Below are 22,568 nucleotides of genomic sequence, written 5' to 3'. Positions count from 1 at the left end.
AACGGCATTTCCGTGTGCTGCTCTGGTTTGCCAGAAGCGGCTTAGTCATGCTGGCCACATGACCCGGAAGCTGTACGCCGGCTCCCTCGGCCTATAGAGCGAGATGAGTGTCACAACCCCAGAGTCGGCCATGACTGGACCTAATGGTCAGGCATCCCTTTACCTTTACCTTTTATTTTTCTCACTCATGGGAATACATTATCTTTCCTACTGCAAATGATGCACTGCAGAAAAGGCAAAAGCTGACGCTTGCGCAGGCAGAAAGGTGTGTGGTTCATATCCTTTTTTTCTGCTGCATGAAGAACTTAAAATCCAAGGCCCCAATCCCACTGTATGTCTGCAGCAGTCACAGCAACAGACTCCTCCAAATCACAGAAAGCAGGTTGATGGGGGGATGACAAAACCAGTTTCTTCGCCTCCCTGTCCTCAGAAGCAGCTGGTGGGCTTTCCTGTATTTTGAAGAGAACCCCATGCGTCATAAGCATGTCAGGCCCTCAATCTGCTGGGACAGTCTTTCCCACACGGTAGACCTGGGGACACCACTATGCCACAAGGAACAAATGCTTTTATGAGCCCAAGACACTCCTCCACAAAGGAGGCCGCACACCATGTATCTGCGTGCTTCAAGGCCCTGGCTTTGCACCTTTCTATTCTACCTCCAGTCGGCGATGCAGTCATTCCGTCACAAATGTCTATCACTGGCTCAGCACAGCACAAGACGGCAAGGTTACAGGTCCGTCTGGTCAAGAGATGTGCTCGGAACAACAAAGTAATTAAAAGGGGTGGCAACCTTTGCTATCACACTGTGAAAGTGTACTTTAATTACTGGGAATTCAGGAAACACCGAGATTAGTGCCATGCCCCCAGCAGTTCAGATATATATATATATATATATATATATATTAGTTCCAGTCTGTATTCAAATTGTGACAGCAAAGCAGTAAACCTAAGTTTAATACATCTGAGGCAAACATTTCTGAAAGGGGAAAGAGCTAACTTTCGATGAGATCATCGGGCATTAGAATAGAAAGTTTGGCAACAGCAAAATTATTTCTAATGCATCCCAAGTCTCAGGCTGGTAACGGCTTGTCTGCTTTTTAACTTTTATGATCAGGACACCAGAACCTTTTATTTCTGCTAGGCAGATTGTATGATATTACATGCAGATGCACACAACTGCCCAGCAGCAGTGTTTGGACCCGGGCAGAAAAAGAGTCAAAATAAAACAGTGTGACTGTGGATGTCAATGGAGTAAGAACCAGCTCCCCAACTTTCTTTTGCATACAGGGGGCAATCAATAATTTTGTGGTGGTTTTGAGGGAGAGCCCTTTAAAAAAGGCTTTATGTCTCAGATCCATGGTTTTGCATACTCAGCTGCTCTATAAAAATGGGTGATTTCTACAGTTCAGTCAATGATGGAGAGAGATGTGATTAGAAATCCATGGGAAAATTATAGAGTTTCAAAAGGATCCGATCCGCTGGATCTGATGTGTGTACACATCTGTGTTCTGACCCCCTGCTGCACCCCATTTTCTCCCCCCCCCCCATTTCACCCAACTCCAACCTCTTCATAGTGTGACCCAAGTGATTATAGAGACAGACTACATAGCACAAATGTATCAGTGTTAAGTATTATAAGCAAAAGTTATAAAAACAGTAACAACAAAAAATATCCACAGGAAACAATCTGCTATAACAAAGCAGGTCTCTTGACCAGGATTCAAACCCACTGTGTACTCACTGAATTCGGATTAATAGTTTAGGAATTGAAACCTGGGTGGTTATCCTACAGTTTAGAGTTCAAGCTCTCTCTCTCTTTTTTTTTAAAAAATGGTTTTAAATCCTTCTCTACGTGTTTTCAACAAGCACCACAGTCAGGTTAAACTGAAAGCCATTTCAGTGCAGGTAAGGCTCTGTATAGACGAGAAAAGGCACTTTGGATGATAATTAGAGCCCTTTGGGGGAATTCTTCCCTTACACACTTATAGCCATTTGAGCGGGATGGTGGGGCCATATTTGCAAACTCTGCTATCCCTCTCATAACATAATCAAGGTTTTATGAATGACTGAACAGGATCTGGGAAGGTAACTTTTGAGTTTGATGGGGGTTGGGGAGAGAAAAGCACAATTTTTCCTTCTTATATAACCCTGGTGTGGTAAACTTTCGGGCCTTCAGGTGTTTCTGAACTACAACTCCCCATATCCCTTGATAGGCCATTGAGATGCAGTTCAAATAAATTTGGACGGTCCATATGTTTCCTACGCACGTTGTATTGGCAAGCCAAACTGCCCTAGAGAAAGAATAATTGAATGGCGACTCTACTCACAAGATTCTGCCATCTGACCCACATACAAAAAAAAAAAAAAAAAGCAAATTGTTGTGAAAAGCACCATAGATCAGAACTATTTACCTCACCAACCTGTGGTGCGAAGATTTCAAATCACCCCCTAGCTATTTTATCCCCGAGGTAAAATAGGGCTGTTCATCTAAGCCAAAAGGTAATCAAAGTACCCTGTTGCTAGTTCTAGACCTCTAGGGCGAATAAACCCCTTCATCCCCCAAAAGAGGGGATGTCTATGGCTTAACTGAGCCCACAGAGGACAGATACTATACTAGCTTCAAAGTTAAGGACAGCCACCTTAAGAGGGAACCAGTTCATTGCAGCATAGCTTGAAAGGCAGCTGTAGATACCCTGCAGAGGAAGATGGCTTGCTTCCTTCACTTGACTTAATTGGGAATAAATTAATAGTATTGTTGTTTTTCTATTTAAAAACATCCCTTCTTTCCTGCTACTTTGACTCAGTCACATTGTTGGCCTCAAGTTCCCCTCAAGGGAAAGGAAACTGCCTGCTTTTGAACATTTTAAAATATATATATATATATAGCAGGCTAGCAGAGGGTGCTTGCATATCAGTCAAGCGACTGCACGGGACAAAAATATTCAGACCCCCCAGTGAGGGCAGAGTTGTGCTATGTCCCTGCTTAAGGCACAGGTGGAAGTAGAAACCGTTTCCTTCAGAGGCAGCCACGGGGCGTGGTGAGGGGAACAGTTGAGCCAGAGTCGTAATCCAGATCCACAGCGGTGTGAGCACTGGCACTCAGGTTGCTCAGCGAAGTACCAGTTCCCAGTTGCTGGCGGTCACGCAGGCTCTGAATATAACTCTTTGGGGTGGAGAAAAAGAATGGAATGTCAGTGCGTGAACTGGAAAAGGGGAACGACATATTAACCCCTCCCCACACACCTCCATTAGGAGCCAATCCACATCGACAAAGAACCTGCCGTATGCTCAGTTATAAACAGTGGCGTAGTGTGGGGCAGGGCCACAGGGGCGGTTGCAAAATTATTAGGGGCGAAAAATTTTGACACCAAGTGCTGCCTCAATACAGCTGTGCACTTCTGTCGCTGGACTCCACTGAACCGGCTTCGCCATGCGAACCAGGAACCAACCTCTCTGGACAATAGAACATCTCTTTTCTCTGTGGCTGCGATCTCCTGGGTGATGCAGACACGGTTAGGCAGTTGACCGTTCATGTGTTTCCCTCTCTTCCATCTTGTGCGGCCCCGGGCCCTGGCAACCCATGCTATGCCACCAATTATGTAAAGGGAGAAGGGACACAGGAGATATGTGCAAAGGAGTGATGGTCCACACTCCCATTGGCTGGCTGCAGAGTAGGCATGGGGCATAGGGTGGTTCATAAAAAAACCTTTTTTAAAAAAAATGCCTGCTCCAAAGGTCTTATGTAGCTATATCTGTAATTTCATGCATATCAGTTAATATTGAAATTTCAGCCTTCACGACATAGGGAAACGGCCAATTTAAACAGCTATTTTTGTGGAGCAGGGTCAAGATATTAACTGATATGCATGAAATTTCAGATATAGTTATATAATCCCTAGTGTGGTGAGATAAGACCTTTGGAGTAGGCATTTTTTAAAAAAAGTTTTTTATGAACCGCCCTAATGGGGAACCTTTTCAGTTCTCATCTTCCCTGGCGGCCATTAGCCATGCTTGTTGGGGAATTGAGGAACAGCTAGATGGCGAAAAAGTTCCCCCACGCCTGCTCCAGAGGATTGAGAAGACGCCAGGGAAAGACCAAAGAGGCATTCTGAAGGTGACGGTGCAGCTGGGGTCGTGGGTTTGGCACTGCATGTTGCAAATGGGGGCCAAGAATTAAGATGGTGAACATTTGTGACAGGAACTCTTTCAGCCACTCACCGGTGCAAGGACATCTGCTGCACAACGCTTGACAGCGCTGGGCTTATGTCGGTACGAGCCATCCTGAGGAAGCTGGCTCTGCCTCTTCTTGGCTTCGCGCTGCCGAATCCGTAAGAGCTGCAGCTGCTTCTGGCGCCGATTCAGGACCACTGGGCAAGAGAAGAGGTATGAGAAACCAGAGGGAGACTACTTCTAAGAAGGCTAGTTTATAAATACAAATTTATACGTATGTGTATTTCTCTTTCTCACTCTCTCTCTATATATATACAGTCATGGGGGAAAGTACAGTGGTACCTCGGCTTACATACGCTTCAGGTTACAGACTCCACTAACCCATAAATATTACCTCAGGTTAAGAAATTTGCTTCAGGATGAGAACAGAAATTATGCAGCAGTGGCGCAGTGGCAGCGGGAGGCCCCGTTAGCTAAAGTGGTGCTTCAGGTCAAGAACAGTTTCAGGTTAAGAACGGACCTCCGGAACGAATTAAGTTCTTAACCCGAGGTACCACTGTACACCCTCTTTGAATTCTGTGGTTTTACCTATCAAGACAATCATTTGTTCCTTAGCAGGTCTTAAAATTAGGTAAATACAACCTCAGACGAACAACAGCACATGACATATTACACCATGCCCAGATATGTAAAACCACAGAATTCAAAGAGGGATGCACTTTCTTTTTCCCATGAGTGTGTGTATGTGTGTGTATATATCTAGATATCTTTTTTTTTTTTAAAGGAGAGACAATGCTAAGAAAGAAAACGAACGCTCTCACTCTTCAGCTATGGGGGAATTCCTTTCCTGACCTGAGAATCAAATGGAGACAAGTGGAGGTGGGGAGGAAGGAGAAAAAAATTGTTCCAAACAAGTCTCTCTCTTTTACGTACTGGGAGGCGAACAGAGTTCTGCACAGTTGTTATCATGCTGCATAATGTTGCATCCTTCAGTATTTTGAGAACTCTGAATTTTTTCCACGTATGTCAGATTCCTCTAGTCTGAGCAAAGTAATGATGGATATAGTGTCTCCTAATCGTCACCAACACTATCTAGCTATTATTTAGCAGCAGCAGCAGCAGCAGCAGCAGTAATAGTAGTAGTAGTAGTAGTAGTAGTATTTATTAATTTACTACATTTTTACCAGACCCTTCATCCATGTAGCTCAGAGGGCTGTTCTTGGCTCTTATCCTCTTCCCCAACCCCAATCTTACTGCCACAATTACGGTCCTCAGGCCAAGAGAAAGTGACTGGCCCAAGATCACCCAGTGAGCTTTCTGGGCCAATTGGGGATTTAAGCTGGGTCTCCCTAGTCCTTGTTTGACACACTCAACACTCCATGTCATACGACTGAGAAATTATTTGCATGAGGCCTTTGGGGACAAGGAAGGACAGAAGAAAAAGTGATTAACTGTGCAGCACACCTCCCTGTCTCTCAATGACTGTTGGCACTCTGCTGCCCATCAACTTTCCCTCCACTACCATCGTCAAAAACTCTAGGTGCCAAATGGCTCCTTAAACCAAGGTTACAGTCGCCAAAACGGAATGTCTAGTTGCCATTTTGGGGCAAGACGGCTCTAAATTCTTTTTTTCTTTTCAAATGATGGACTGACTGTGAGGTCAGATTAGCGTCAACCAGAGCCAGGGCCTTTTCAACTCTGGCTCCAGCCTGGTGGAATGCTCTCTCTCATGAGACCAGGGCCCTGCAGGATCTGATTTCTTTCCGCAGGGCCTGTAAGACAGAGTTATTCCACCTGGCTTGGAATCAACTTGATCCCCTCCCCCTCTTTCTTTTTTCCTTTTTCCTTCTGTGACGGAACTCCTACTTGGGGACTTCCCTGGCTTTTTTCTGGCCCACATAGGACCAGTCTGGATAGTTAGCCTTGGTGAAGACTTGACATTTTCATCCCCAAAACAGTTTTTGAGTTTCTGCTAAAATGAGGCTGCATTTTAATGTTGTATTTTAATCTTGTTTTTAAGTTGTATTTTAATCAATTGTTTTACATTTGGTGTTAGCCACCCTGAGCCCGGTCTTGGCTGGGGAGGGTGGGGTATGAATTAATTATTATTATTATTGATTCTAGGTTAAATATCTGGCTAGTTCAGATGACAACCTTGAGCTAGCTTAAGAACTTTTGAGAACTTAAAGGAGAAAAGTCACTTGATCCAGGGACAGTCCACATGTATACAACCTCTTTTTCCTTTGTCGCGACTGCTCCTGCTGAGGCTGCACAGAAAAACCATTTTGGTTCCAGAAATTTATTCTGATTGTACAGACAAAAATATAACTGAGGGAATTCCACAGGATGGGGCGTTAAGTGTGTGAAACTAGTCCAGAGCCAATGCTTCTCAGAAGGTGGAGATGTCAGGCACCATATTGGCAGCCAAACATCTTCACTTGGTCGGGTGCAAAATCTGCCTGGCGAATCTCGCACACTGTCTGCTACTAAAGTCTCTTACAAAAATGGGCCACATTTCGTCAGGCAGGAGGTAGGCAGGTACAGGCCCGCCTCCAGATTTTATTTTATTTTATTCATTTTTCTTTTTCATTCATTACATACATCTCAATTTCTTAACATATATTATATATTCCTCCCTCCCTCCCCTCCAGGGCTTCCCCCAACTTCCGCTTCTGGTATGCTTCTCTTTTCACCCACTTTGCTATTTCCTATATTAATAACATAACATCAAGCCTAAAAACCTAAAAATAAAAGTAAATACAGTGGTACCTCGGGTTAAGTACTTAATTCGTTCCGGAGGTCCGTTCTTAACCTGAAACTGCTCTTAACCTGAAGACCACTTTAGCTAATGGGGCCTCCTCCTGCTGCCGCACCACCAGAGCACGATTTCTGTTCTCATCCTGAAGCAAAGTTCTTAACCTGAGGTACTATTTCTGGGTTAGCGGAGTCTGTAACCTGAAGCGTACGTAACCCGAGGTACCACTGTACACTATAATTTTTGAGGGGCGGCGGTCCCAGGCAGGTTGCCATGAATGCCCCCTGCCCAGTACAACTGGACCTTCTCCCCTCCTTCGGCATGGTCCTAAAGCCATCCACTCACCATCTGTGTGAGAGAAGCCCTCTGCGGTCACTCTCCACTGCAGCAGCATTCCCATCGAGGCCAGGACGGGCCACGTGGCCAGCACAGCCCAGCCACACCAGCACAGCGGGGAAGGGGGAGCCAGGCGGAGGCGGTCGTACACGTGGTGGCCCAGCGCCAAGTTCTCCACAGCGTAGTCCAAGCAGAGGGTCAGCACGGCGCCCCCAAACACCGCCGTGGAGACCACCGTCAGGGCCTTCTGCCAGCGCAAGGCCAAGACGGCACCCAAGAGGGCTGATCCCAGCAGCGAGCCGGCGGGCACCCAGGCGCTCGGCAGCTGGCACAGAGGCTCCGTGGCCACCAGTCCAGCCGTCGCCAGGAGCAAGCCGAGAAGGAGCCCTGTCAGGAACAAGCCAACCGAGTGTACCAGCATCGTGACTAAGCCGCAGAGGACGCCGATGCCCAGGGCAATGCCCGCGCTGACTTCCAGGCTCAGCTGCGTGTCCAAGATGCGCTCTTTGTAGCAAAGCAGGAAGATGACGGCCGAGCCGAAGAGCAGGCCAGAGAGGAACATGATGGCTTTGAAACAGCGGTAACCTGGCAACAGAAAGAGGGCCAGGTTTAGCAGAGGGGAGAAATAAGGTTCTTTTTATCATATGTGGTGGGGTCCTGTAGTAAGGTTGTTGTTTTTTTAAAAAAAATATTAACAAATTCAAAATAAAAAATAATAATAATAATAATATAATAATAATAATATAATTTATTATTTATACCCCGCCCAACTGGCTGGGTTCCCCCAGCCACTCTGGAAGGCTTCCAACAAAACACTAAAATACAATAACCTATTAAACATTAAAAGCTTCCCTAAACAGGGCTGCCTTTAGATGTCTTCTAAAAGTTTGGTAGTTGTTGTTCTCTTTGTCATCTGGTGGGATGGCATTCCACAGGGTGGGTGCCACTACCAAGAAGGCCCTCTGCCTGGTTCCCTGTAACTTGGCTTCTCTCAGTAAGGGAACCGCCAGAAGGCCCTCGGAGCTGGACCTCAGTGTCCGGGCAGAACAATGGGGGTGGAGAAGCTCCTTCAGGTATACTGGACCGAGGCCATAACAAATCAACAATACAAATCATCTTCACTGTTTTCCCCCCTCCCTTTTCCCCCCTCCCACCTCACCAACAAACCCTCCCTCCCTGCCCCCCAGGACTTCCCCTAACTCCTCTCTCTGATTTCTCATCTCCTATTGTTTTCTGCATATTATAAAATTGCATACATCCTTATATTACCTATCCATCATATTAACCCAATTAATTTGTGGATGTTTATTCAAAACCTGCCAAGGAGTTCAGTTCATTTTGTTGTCTTTTTAAATAGACTGTAAAAGGTTACCATTCTTCTTTGAAGTCACAGTTGTCTTTAAGCTGGTCCTGTAGTAAGGTTAAGGGAGGGGTGCCCAAACTTTTTTCAAAGAGGGCCAGATTTAATGAAGTGAACATCCGTTATTTTACCCCAAAGTTGTTGTGCTTTTTTTAAGGATTTTACCCCAGGAAGTATACTGCTACAGGGGCCGGATTAAATCAACCGGCAGGCCAGATTAGGCCCCGAAACGGACTTTGGACATGCCTGGGTTAAGGCTTGCTGGGAAATGATATATAATGAAATGAAAAGGATGTTTAAAATAATGTTTGCTTAAAATAAACCCCAGAAGCTTTTCTTTTGGGAATTAATAGGAACAGAACTACCTAAACTGTATTGAAACTTATTCATGTATGCTACTATAGCAGCAAGAATGTTACTTGCCCCAAAATGGAAAGAAGCAGAAGTCCCAGCAAAGGAAGAATGGATACAAAAACTTATGGAATATGCAGAAATGGCGAAACTTTCCAGAAGAATAAGAAATCAAGATAACAAACTTTTTATAAAAGAATGGAAATGGTTTGTTGAATATTTACAGATAAACGGTAAACGGATAAAACCATTGGAAGGATTATTCTAATAACCTGCAGTTTCATAAGAGTATATATTTAAAGAAGATGAATAAGTGAGCAAATTAAGTTAATTTGGATATGCAGAAGGTATTAAAAATAAATTTAAGGAACCGCAGAAAGAGGGGGAAGGAAGTCGAGTTTTGAAATGTCAAAATGATTGTAAAATCAGTGAAATGTATAAACCTGAATATTATTTTTTTAAAATATATTTTTAAAGGAAGATGTCCTAGACGGAATCTGGGGGCTTTTGCACACACCAAGTTTAGCAGAGGAAATCTTTAAAAAGGGGGAGGCTATATTTTGTCAATAGGATATTTTGAGACAGGGACTACTGAAAAAAGGTTACATCTAAAGTCTCATTATGGTTAAGCTATAATCTCTTAAGACTGAAAACATGGCAAGAAAAGCTACCTTATTTTGGGGGAGGGGGTGTAGGGAAATAGTCCTTCTGTAAACATCAAGAAATAAAAGTTTTATGATGCAGACTCACTGTTATCACAATTACTGGAGGACAACTTGTTACTTGTTGCTTTTTGAAATAGGTCAAGTATGGAGGACACACAGTTCTTATAGCTTGGCTATTTCATGTAATTCAAAACATGGTTGTTGGAATTTTTGCAGGGTGACAGGGAAGAAGAGGTGGAATTTCTGACTTCTTAAAGAAAACAGAACTCTGATTCCCTCAGCATTAAAAAAATGAAAAAGACAATGAAAAATTATAACCCTCTTCTCTCCCTCCCCATCGTTCCTCACTCTTTGAAGGCTAAAATGCCCAAATCAGTCAGTACATGTGACAGGATCATTTAAGACTCTTAATATATGGTTTTGTTCAGCCTACAGAGTTAGGTTCCAAATAAGTCATCACTTATAAGCCACCAACCTTCCACAATAGACTTTGCTTTCTATCTCCCTTGCAAAGTTCAGGTTGTCTAACCTACCCCAGATCGGAAGACCCCAAATATTTTGTCTCCAGTTGTGACTTATATTCTTAATTATCCAGTTCACTTAATGGGAAAATGCAACAATTTTTCAGTGTTTCAGGTATATTTCCTAGAACCACGATTACGTTCAATGAAACATCCTAGAGTTCTCCTGCTCTCTTTGCAGAATAAAATAAAACATACATACAGCAACAGTGTTGTTGTATAGGCTCCTATGATTAAGTAATGGGCATATATAGCATATATTCAACACAAAAAACAGGGACAATTTGTTGTTGACAAAGGACAGCTGGACATAGAAAGGGCCCCATTACCTTCAGTAGCTTAGGGCAGGGGTAGGCAACCTAAGGCCCGTGGGCCGGATGCAGCCCAATCGCCTTCTCAATCCAGCCCACGGACGGAATCAGCATGTTTTTACATAAGTAGAATGTGTGCTTTTATTTAAAATGCATCTCTGGGTTATTTGTGGGGCATAGGAATTCATTCATTTCCCCCCCAAAAAATATAGTCCAGCTCACCACATGGTCTGAGGGACAGTGGACCAGCCCACAGCTGAAAAAGGTTGCTGACCCCTGGGCTTAGGGCCTCATAAACCTAAATCTGGCCATGGCGCCAACCACTATCCCTGGTGCATGTAAACAACCCATTGGGAACAGAGAAGAAAGGAAAGAGAAGTGAAGTTTGAGATGGGCTCACAGACAGAACTCTCTTTCCCCTTTCTACTCACCAAAGCAGCAGTAAACAACTCCAAAAACGCAGCAGAGACCACAGATCACACAGGGAATCACCTCATAGTGCCTTTCGGAAAGGAGGGCGCAGGGATCGGAGGCAGGATCGCTGGGCTCTGTTGCCCCCTCATTAAAGCCCCGGGGGTCAGGAGTAACTGGAAGCAGCGGAGTCGGGTCCATGCTGGTCAGCCTGGATGCAGCTCAGCTTTCAAGAGCCATCCAAGCGGGAGGGACAGCCTGCAAGAGAGGGAGAGAGGTTTACCTTCAGCTTGAAGAATACCAAATGCCCCTGACTAGAGCTTTTTAGAAAAACCCATAACCAACCAACTCCTCTTCCTCCAGGAGCACAGCAGGGGCCATCTGAGAACTAAATCCTTTAGGAAGCCTGGGGGAAGATTGAGAGATAGGTCTGGAGGAGGGTAGCAGTGCAAGGAATGTCCGATGAGAGCGTGGGGGGAAAGAGCTGTGGTGGCACAGCTGAAACGGAGCCACAAACCCCACCAGGTATTCTTGTTTAGGGGCAGTTATGCGATTCAAGAAAGAAGAGCATAGCATAACAAGGGAACACACGTTAGGGCATCAAAATGATGCTAAAATGTGTGAGAAAACATAATAAAAAAGATGCCAACTGCCCAGTACGTATAGGTAGAAATATTCCTCAGGGATACAAATTAGGATTATAACATGACATTTGTGACTGCACCTCTGTCACTAAAGAAATTTATTTTGGGAGGTGGAGGAAGAGAGATTTCTGTTGTCTCTCCCAGCACTCCTCAGCCCAAACCTCAAGAACAGGGTAATCCTACTACACATAAGGATTTAACCATAAATGGTAAAGGGACCCTTGACCATTAGGTCCAGTCATGGCCGACTCTGGGTCACTCTATTGGCCGAGGGAGCTGGTGTACAGCTTCTGGGTCATGTGGCCAGCCTGACTAAGCGGCTTCTGGCAAACCAGAGCAGCACACGGAAACGCCGTTTACCTTCCCGACGGAGCGGTACCTATTTATGTACTTGCACTTTGATGTGCTTTTGAACTGCTAGGTTGGCAAAAGCAGGGACCGAGCAACGGGAGCTCACCCCGTCGTGGGGATTCGAACCGCCAACCTTCTGATCGGCAAGTCCTAGGCTCTGTGGTTTAACCCACAGCGCCACATATTTGCTTATTGAATAAATCTAAGTTACTGGCTCTGAACCAGGAGTGAAACTTATCAGTAGTCCCCCAGTGTCTCTTCCCTGGAGCTAGAAAAGGTGCAGAAAAAGGAAATCAAAGCAATCAAGCAGGGAAGCAACACTTAAGCTTCTCAGTTTAGGGGGAAGACAGGTAAGGGGACAGAGACATAAATTTAAGTGTATAAGATTACTTATGGTAAAGAGAGAGAAAGAGGAGCTTTCTTGTGTTGAGCGTACTTCTCCGGTGGGTGGAGGGATCCTAGTAGTCATTAAGAACATAAATAGGTGTGTGATGGGCATACAGACTGTAGAGTAAATTGCCTGCCTGGTAGGGCTGGGCGATATCTGGTTTTCAGCTTTGTGATATATCACCAGCTAAACATGGCAATACTGTATACTGATATATTGCAATGTATGAAACAAGGATGAAGCTATGAAGAGGCATTGGCCGACTTCACGGTTTTCCCACACTGTGATTTTAGCATGCACACACACATCATGATTCATTATATATTACCAGGTCAAAAATTATGAAACCGATATCGTGATATGGACATCAAACCAGTTCTGGATGATTATAGGACCCACATACCTAAGGGACTGCCTCTCCTGGTATGCCTCGCGGAGGACCTTAAGGTCCACAAATGACAACATTTTGGAGGTCCCAAGTCACAAGGTGGTTAGATTGGTCTCAACTAGGGCCAGGGCCTTTTCAGTACTGGCCCCGACTTGGTGGAACGCTCTGTCACAAGAGACTAGGGCCCTGAGGGACTTGATATCTTTCCGCAGGGCCTGCAAGACAGAGCTGTTCCACCTGGCCTTTGGTTTGGACTCGGTCTGACCCTTCTGTTTCCCTCCCCTTATGGTTTTGATCTATGGGCTACTTTTAAAATGAGGCTGCATTTTAAATTGCATTTTAACCTGTATTTTAAATTGGGTTTTTCCCCCTATTATGTTTTTACTGTAATTTTACTGGTGTTAGCTGCCCTGAGCCCGACTCTGGCCAGGGAGGGCGGGGTATAAAGGGTATATCAGGCAGCCCTACTGCCTGATGTGAAGGTTGCGGATGTTGCCCATCACCTACATAGTGCAGTAGTCTGCGGTCATTTGGCAAACTGGCACCAATGACACTGGGAAATGTAGTTGTGAGGTCCTGGAAGCCAAAAGGAATGGGCTCTACTTGTACTGGGATGGAACCAGGCTGATTGTAGCCGCTTTGAGACTCCTTAAGGGGAGTGAAAGGCAGGATATCAAGTCCAAACTCTTGTTCTGTTGGTGCTTGAAATAAACAAGATGGCAGAGCAGCCTTTAAAGTGATTAAGAATGAAAAGTTGGCAAAAGCTGAAGAAGAGTTTGGATTTGATATCTCGCTTTATCACTACCCGAAGGAGTCTCAAGGTGGCTAACATTCTCCTTTCCCTTCCTCCCTCACAACAAACACTCTGTGAGGGGAGTGGGGCTGAGAGACTTCAAAGAAGTGTGACTGAACCAAGGTCACCCAGCAGCTGCATGTGGAGGAGCGGGGAAGCGAACCCGGTTCACCAGATTACGAGTCTACCGCTCTTAACCACTACACCACACTGGCTCAGGAGGGTCTCCCTACACTGTCAAAGGCAGTACAGTGGGACCTTGGGTTACATACGCTTCAGGTTACATACGCTTCAGGTTACATACGCTTCAGGTTACAGACTCCGCTAACCCAGAAATAGTACCTCGGGCTAAGAACTTTGCTTCAGGATGAGAACAGAAATCGTGCTCTGGTGGTGCGGCAGCAGGAGGAGGCCCCATTAGCTAAAGTGGTGCTTCAGGTTAAGAACAGTTTCAGGTTAAGTACGGACCTCCGGAACGAATTAAGTACTTAACCCAAGGTACCACTGTATGTCTCTGAATACCAGTTGATGGAAATCACACGTGGGCCGAGGGCTCCCGTGCTCAAATCCTGCTCATGAGTTTCCCATAGGCATCTGGCTGGCCCTGGTGAGAACAGGATGCTGGACTTGATGGGCCATTGGCCTGATCCAGTAGACTCTTCTTATTATGTCCACTAGGCCCTGCCCACCTCATTTCCTATCCCCCTTTTCCGCTCCCCAAGGGTTAAGCTGTTCACATGACCCAAGTGGTGGAAAGCAGAACTAATCTCCATTCCCACCCCCCAAAACACCCAGATGGAATTGGCAACGGATTGTTCCTCCCCTCTCTCCCCCAATCTGGCATCCGTCACGTACAATCCAAGCCAAAGCTTGCACATACAACCTTTAACCCCCTCCCCTTGCACCAGGGAGAGATGAAAGGGGGTAGTTTGGGGGCTGTCAAGAGACACAAAGAGGTGGAAGTCAACAATTACATCTAAATTCAACAACTATTAAACTTGGTCACCAGCCATGGCTTCTAGGTCCTATTCCCAGCTCTGAAGGGGAAGGGGAAGCCTAGTGAATTGGAGCAAGAGACAGAACTAGGTGCCAGAACTTCTGGGCTCTTTTCCCAGCTTCAAGGGAGAAGGTATCCATCATTTTTCGTACAGGCCCTGGGTGAAAGGCAAGGAAATCTAGACAGGCCCCAAGACTTCCCTGTCAGTAGGGTTGCCAAGTGCCCCCTTTCTCTAAGAAATGCCCCATCATTCAGAGCATCCCAGTCTCCCTGAGAACATGACAACACATTTCCTGATTTCTGTGGAGTGTTGTGTTCTACAGTTAAAAGTTGGCGACTTTGCCTATACCCAGCCACTGTTCCCTTTGTGTAATACTTTGATGGAGTGGCCTCTAAAATAACCAGTAAAGCTGGCAAGGAGACTGATGGCCAGCAGGAATGCTGGGGGTGTGTGGGGGGGGACACTTTCACCCAAAGTCAATGCAGGAGACAAGCGGAACCTTTATCCTGGGTGCAGACTTTTGGGTGGGGAGCACAGGACAGCCGGACACTGAGCTGCACAGTGATGCTCCTCAAATGTTATCCCTAATTCTGTCATATGTACCCAGGACCTTGAAGAAAGATGCTTGGGCAGTTCTAAATGAGAATTAGACAAATTCATGGAGGATAAATGGCTCTCTGCAACATCTGCAGGGTGCTTCCGAGTACCAGGAGAATAGCAACCAGAAAGTGTTGTTGCCCGCTGGCCTTCCTAGGGCATCTGGTTGAGCAACCCAGACGGACTTTCATTCTCTTTGCTTGTTGCTGAAAATCACAAATGGGAAGATTGCTGTTGCCCTGATTGTGGGCTTCAAATAGGCATCTGGTTGACCACTTCTTTATATGGTTCAGAACTCTGTAGATAAAGGTTCAGCTTTCCTCATAAGAACCTGCCCAGATCCCAGAATGGTCATCTGAGGCCCTTCTCTGTATGCCACCTCCAAGGAAGGTCCAGAAGATAGGAATGAGAGAGTGATCTTTCTGCAGCAGCCTATAGAATGCTCTATAGAATGCTCTCTCCAAGGAGGTCCACCGTGCACCAACTTTGTCTTTGTTTTAGCTCCAAGCAAATACATTGTTGTTTTCTCAGCAGCACTAATGATTGGATGTTTTCATGTTATGTTTCAATACGTTTACCTGTTTTTATTAGTGCATTTTATTATCATAAATCACTTGGGGACTTTGTGGAAAGCAATAGAGTGGTACCTCGGGTTAAGAACTTAATTCGTTCCGGAGGTCCGTTCTTAACCTGAAACTGTTCTTAACCTGAAGCACCACTTTAGCTAATGGGGCCTCCTGCTGCCGCTGCGCCGCTGCTGCGTGATTTCTCTTCTTATCCTGAAGCAAAGTTCTTAACCTGAGGTACTATTTCTGGGTTAGCGGAGTCTGTAACCTGAAGCGTCTGTAACCCGAGGTACCACTGTACACAAATTCAACAAACCTAAAACCTGTAAGAACGTAAGACTCCACTTGAAGGGCCTTTAGTCTAGTCCAGTTTTTACAACAGGGCAATGAAATATTACAAGGTAGTCGTGAGAGGAAGGGATTACAGTTACATAAGAAGCAGGAGATGTATTCACAAAGAATGCCTCTCACCTGCGCAAGGTGATGAAGCAGACTCAGCTAGCCTTGAGTAATTAATTGTAGGTTGCAATTCTGTTATACCATCAACCAAAGATTACACTTGATTCCATTATTCTATCATTCCTGACACTCCTTTCAGTATTCTCAGTCACTAATGTGCATTGAAGTGATTTTAAAATTCCACTTTTTTAAAATCATCCTAAATGTGACAGGATGGCTAAAGCAGAGAACTTAATGCAATTCAAAGGACAGTACCTTTGAGTCATACGCATTTCGTTGCAGAAAAACAACACCAAACCCACATGGGGAGAGCCAGGTGTGATTATCATAAACAGACGCCTATCAAATTGTGCGGATCGGGAAACGACGATTGACAGAGGGGTGGTACGCACGGTGTTTGGTTATACATGATATACAGTAACTTCACATAGGAAATTGCATGAAACTCTTGTGCCAGTTATTAAGTGAGAATTCCCCTACAAAAAAAAATAGCATGAAGCAGCACAATGCTAGAGATATCTATAGAGAAAAGTTATTTCCAGGAAAGTACATATAGGGCTGCAGCCTTGTTTTTGAACTGTCAGGACGTGTGTCAGAAAGGGTGTCAGAGCTCATCTGCTGAAAGCTATAGCCCATCTCTCCTTTAAGGGGACACGAGGGAAGGCGGCATTAATTTAAGTGAGCGGAGGGTAGTTAAAGGGGAAAACACTCTGCAAATCTGCAGAAGCATTTTTTCTTTACTATCATCTGTATGTATAATATGATGACCTTGCCCCAGTTTCAGGGCTGAGCCCTGGTTCAGATCAAAACTTAGTCAAACTCCCTGAATATATTTGCTCCCATCACACACACACAGCATTTTCACACGCAATATTCCACTCACGCACGTGTGCCACGTTGAGGACGGCAGCTGAACCAGTGGGTCCCGAAATCCTGGCTATTTGCATGTGTATATACAATATTGGCTACAGAGGTGCTGCTGTCTCCTCCCCATATGTCTCCCCCCCCCAAAAAAAAACCGCCACAGCCATGGCTTGACTCCCAGACAGGAAAACGGTGCTGAGTTTAACGGAAATATTCCCTTTGGGATCAGAGAACAAGAATCAGTTTAGAACACCATTAGCTTGCTTGAGCTCAGAGGGAGGGAAGAAAGGACACAGCTGGGAATCTGGGAGGTGGGTGGAAGGCTTAGCAAGCAATCCCTAAAATTTAGGGCTCGCAACAAAGTTCTGAGGATTGCTGAAGAAGTCATAAAAATAAAAAATAAAGCAATCAAATCACGGACAGGGGTAGGAGGAGGCTCACACTGCTTGGCCCTCGTTCTTTTCTTTTCTGAACTCGGTGGTAAAAGCTTCCCAAATATTAAATTGAGGGATGGATTCTACGGAAGCTCAGAAGGACTCACAGAATAATCCGGACACTGGGAGGAGAGAACTGTTGCTGGTCTGCCTCCCCCCCTTTACCCATCTTAAATCTCGTTCAGAGATCAGTCACCTCCCTCCAGTCACCCTGATCTGAATCCCAGCCAACTTTCGAAGTTGGCAAAGACCTTCTGAAACGATGCAGAACATTTCCAAAAAAACACATTATTTTCGAAGCGCGCACGCACAGACACAAACAAAAAATTATATTGACTTTGGAGGGGCTGGGCGGACGCGCGAGACAACCGCTCTTGGAGCTTTAACGCGGAGCATAAAGGGAGTCCGGATTTCTATTCCACATCACCGGAAAAGACAAGTACATAAGCCGCTTGGTCGATATAACTTACCAGTCCAGAGCAGGGTTCCCACCACCGCATATAGACGGGACTGGTTTGCAAAAGAACCATCCCATCCACCAGCTCCACCCACTCCGGAGAGTAACTGTTGGGAGCTGAAAGAACATGCAAAAGAGGTGCCTAAATAAAAGATCAAATCTCCTCCTCCTCCTCCACTTCTCTCTCCCCCGCACAGGCCCCACCCCCGATTTTAGCCCCCCTTTCCTCCAGTTCAAAAAACTCGGGGCAAAATAATCTCCTCCCCCCCCACGACAGCTGAAGAGTGACCTCATCAAGCGCTGGGCGGGGCCAGCGGAGAAGCTGGGCGACCCGAGGGAGAACGGAATGGGGTCTCCGGAAAGAAAGGAGAAACTAACCGCCGCCTTCTTCTCCATGTTTCTGGCAAAAAAAGAGAGGGGTAGCGGGAAGAGCGAGAAAAGAGAAACTGGGCCCTTGAATCCGCGGAAAGCCGCGGCTGGAAAAGAATGGTCTATTCCCCCCACCCCCTCTCTTTTTGGGGGCAAGAAGGGTTGGTTCCTTCCAGTTGCAGAGAATGGTTTGATTGTCCTGCAGAGAAAGGAGCAATTTAGACTTATCTGTGCGCGGGGAGAGCGGCCTTGTGGGGGCTTCTATGGGGCCAACTGTTGCAGGGCAGGGAGGGGGAGCAATCCTGGGGGCCTCCAGCAGCCTCTCTCTTTGCATCACCCCCCCAAGCTGGGCTTTTTGGGGATGTTGTGAGCTTTGCAATCTCTCTTTCCCGCCATTGGGCCCTTTCGAAAGGTGGGAGAATTGTAGAGTTGGAAGAGACCCTGTGGACAATCTCATCCAAACCCCTGCAATGCAGGAATATGCAGGGGATCGAACCTGCAACCTTGGCATGATGGGCACCATGCTCTAACTCAGTGTTTCCCAACCTTGGGTCTCCAGCTGCTGTTGGACTACAATTCCCATCATCCCTGACCATTGGTCTTGCTATCAAGGGATGATGGGAGTTGTCCAAAAACAGCTGGAGACCCAAGGTTGGGAAACACTGCTCTAACCAACTGAGCCAGGACATAGAAGACCTGCCTGCTGCTGTGTTCCAGCCCCAAGGCCTAGGCTTTGGCCTTGCTAGCTCCTCCAGGAATTCTGGCAGGGGGCATGTCAAGCAGCAGAAGACTTTCCTCGCAGGCTTATTAGCCGGCCAGCTGGCCAAGCAGGTGTCTGAAGCCCAGCCAGCAACCGGAGCAGGATGGGCCGGGGTGTGGAGTGGACAGGCGGGGGGGGGGGGGGTTGTTCCTCAAGAGGGCTGGAGCCCCCAGCAGAGAATCAGCCTGCTTCCTGGCTGGGAGATGGGCCAGCTATGCGGCTGCGCTAGCTCACGAACCCCCCAAACGTACCGAGTCCCGAGGCCTTTTCTCGTGCGATGCCAAAGCTGCAAAGTTGGTTTTTCCGCATCTGGTCTTGTACAGATGTGTTGTTTTTTTTTAAAAAAAAAGCATGGGCCAAAGTTAACATTTGATTTGAAAATGACCCCCTCCTCCTCCTCTTCTCCTGCACAAATGTTTTCAGATGCGCAGCACATAAAACAAAGAAAAATAAAAAGTACTTTTCATAGAATGCATGTGGGGGGAAGTTCTACTTAGTCTAACCTGCTGGATGCCACTCCTAACCAGAAACTAGGTGGGAAATTGGGGCAGGGGGTGGGGGAAGGGCTGATTCTAGGGTCCTATTCGCTGGCTCTGCTGTTTGAATTCAAGTAAGCCCCGCCTCCTTTTCCATGCCCCAGATCCTGCTATCAGTACAGCATTGCCCTTTCCTACAGTGACAACTAGGGAGGACAAGTGCAGATGGTCCCAATAACAGAACATTTTGAATTAGCATCAGCCCCTTTGTCAGTGCAGGAGGAACATAACGAGCAGTGGAGGCTTGGCTTCTTCCTGCCCTGACCATCAGTGATCAGAAGCTCACCCACCCGGCCAGGAAATAATACTCAACTGTTGGTCCATATGTCTTTTTGGGAGGTTGGTTCTCTCCTCTCTGATTCCTTCCAAGACTAGGGAGGAGAGAGAGAGAGACTGGTATTATTGCTGCAGCCTCTGAGATACTGCCAGTGGCCTCATGTCACCTGCCAGCAAGATTTTCTCATCCTTGGTTGAGCCAGGCTCAATGCTACTTCTCAGCAGTTGAGTCCTGCCAAGGCAAAGCAGGAACCCCCTTGCACTGCAAACCGGTGTTAGGAGTTGGGACTGTGTTGGTGACTGCTTTGAAGCAATCTGTGTGTGGCCGTAGGCTTTAGGAAAATAACAGCAATGTTCCTTGATAGCTGGAAATCTCCCTCCAGTCATTGGGATGCAATACCCAAGATGTTTTGGAAATGTGACACTATGCACCAAGTAGAAGGGGAAAGCTTAGACCAGTGTTCTTCAACCTTAGGCTGCCCGATGTTGTTAGATTACAGCCCCCATCATCCAGAGCCAGTTTAGCCAATGGTCATGGGAGATGTAGTCCAACAGCCTACGGTTCAAGGACACTGGTTTAGAGACAGTGTCATCCTTTGACTCTGGCTGAGAGCAAAGAGTTTAAGCTGTTGCCACCTTGGGGAGCTAAAACAAACTCTCTGGGAACCTGAGACTCTTATCTGCATTTTGGTTGCTGCCAGTAGGAGTCTATTTGCATCCAGAAACAACAAATAATCTACTCTTGGTTGTTTTTGCTGCAACAGACTAACATGGTTACCCTCTGGAGAGTCTTGCTTCCAGTAGGCTATGCTTGTATATTTGTGAATAAAGCAAAGAATACAAAGACATCAGAAGTCGCCGAAGTGCTCATATCCAAGGAAACTAAGCCAGTCAAACTGTCCATAGGACTTTTTGCTCTTTGGGGAAATTTGTGGAGCAGAGCATTAGGATCCTGTCCAATTCTTGGTATTGTACAGAATATAGGCAGAAGCCAACAGAAGCTTGGGTTGGAGAGTTGCCTTTGAAGTATCCCAGCATCAAAGCAATTAAAAAAATGAGTAAAAAAAATATATTCAGGTCTTTGGAAAGTTCATTTCTTCCAAGCCAGAGCTCCCATAGTATATAACCTATTTGGGATCCAAAATTTGATTCACCCCTGTACCAGTCCCCCGTTTTCTCTGCTCTCCTTTCAAAGCCATGCCCCAGGAAACTTTTCAAGAGTGGCTCCCAAGTTGGTCTCATGGTGAAGGGAAAGGGAATCTGACTGGACAAAAGAGGAAGCAGCCTTAGAGCAAAGAACCCAAAAAAGTAAAGGATGCCTTTCAGCATGGAATTGCTCTGGTGAGAGTAGGATGCTTCTGAGTTGCACAGCTTTCTCCCAATAAAAGGTAGAAGCTGAACCACTTTGTGTACCACGACACCACCTCCAATCACTAATCTCTGCTGCTTTCCTTATTAGCTTCCAGTCACGCTGATCCACTAGTCTCTCATTCCCTTTAGGCGCTCCAGACTCTTACAGAGCCTCCCCTAGACCACCGCGGCCTCATTCCTTTAATTTCCACAGGGGACAGCAGCCATATTAATCTTTTGCGGCAAAACCGGACAAAGAATCTTCTGAAAGATTAACATTAGGGCATGAGCTTCTTGCGGATTCGAGTCCGTAATAAATGTGTTGATCTTTAAGGTGCCATAAGCTTCTCTGTTTTTTCCTCCACCGCAGACAGAATCGGGGCCTCCTCGGTGCTGATTTTTCACTTGCAGGGCATTGCTTCTCCTCCCCCCCCCCCCGGGAGATGGGTAATAATGTCCAAATGTTGCGATCTCCTGCAAGTCTCCAAACAATGTGCCCTCTGCCCCCGCCTTCCTCAGAGGCACACTGGATTCTCTCAGGCCCTGGCTGGAGCAAACAGAGAGGGCTTTGTGTCAGAGGCAATTCTCAGCACCCAAGGCCCATAGGACCCGGTACTCGTAATACTAGGCGCATGATCCTAGGAGGAGGGGTTGTCCCACAGTGGCTGGGTCACCCATGACCAGCTCCCTGCTGCTGTTCTGTTTGCTGCTGGTGGGTTAGAATGGAGAGCAGGCCGGGAGCCAGAGGGCTTTGAGTTCTTGCCAGCGCTCTGGGGGAGAAGAAAGAGGAGTCTATTGAGTCATCACAAAGAAGGGAGAATGGGAGCAGGATAAACTTTTTTTTTTTTTTAATCCACAGATCGGAGAGAATGGGGTTTAGTGGGTTAGGGCAGAGGAGTGGGTTTAGAAGCAATCACTGTGGGCTGTCTCCCCCCCCCCCCCGTCTATAATCAGAAGTCCAAAACCTGAATAAAGGCATGTGGCTTCTACGGCTGTTCGATCTGGGCAAAGGTTGGCATTTGATGGGACTTGGCTGCTAACTTCATGTATAGCCTTGGGCATTTCACTTGGTTAAAAAGCCATCATCATTATATATCTATATCTATATCTATATCTATATCTATATCTATATCTATATCTATATCTATATCTATATCTATATCTATATCTATCTATCTATATCTATCTATCTATATCTATCTATCTATCTATCTATCTATCTATCTATCTATCTATCTAGGGGTGGACAAAAGTCATGCCTAAGTAGCAGTGGCGTAGCGTGGGGGGTGTAGGGGGGGCTGGCCACACCGGGCGCAACATCTGGGGGTTAGGGTTAGGGGGCGCAAATCCACGGGTTAGGGGGCGCAAATTACTTGCCTTGCCCCGGGTGCTGACAACCCACGCTACGCCACTGCTAAGTAGAAACTTTCTCACTTCTAGGTTCTAACAAGTCTTCAT

The 22,568-nt window shown here is 46.2% G+C and overlaps 1 protein-coding gene across 1 annotated transcript; it reads right to left on the bottom strand.

The window, feature by feature from the left end:
* Positions 1-1,604: 1,604 nt before the first annotated feature.
* On the bottom strand, positions 1,605-18,014 carry LOC310839216 (transmembrane protein 198-like). The gene is made up of 5 exons (XM_083727726.1): positions 17,833-18,014; positions 10,901-11,138; positions 7,271-7,846; positions 4,219-4,367; positions 1,605-3,163 (listed from the first exon to the last, which is right to left on the bottom strand). The coding sequence occupies exons 2-5, from the start codon at positions 11,079-11,081 to the stop codon at positions 3,017-3,019; spliced, it is 1,053 nt and encodes a 350-aa protein (XP_083583852.1). The 5' UTR covers positions 11,082-11,138; positions 17,833-18,014; the 3' UTR covers positions 1,605-3,016.
* Between the last annotated feature and the right edge of the window lie 4,554 nt (positions 18,015-22,568).

The sequence above is a fragment of the Podarcis gaigeae genome (genome assembly GCF_964106915.1).
Source record: "Podarcis gaigeae genome assembly, chromosome: 2".
Classification (NCBI taxonomy): domain Eukaryota; kingdom Metazoa; phylum Chordata; class Lepidosauria; order Squamata; family Lacertidae; genus Podarcis; species Podarcis gaigeae.
This window is presented reverse-complemented; position numbering and strand designations above follow the sequence as displayed.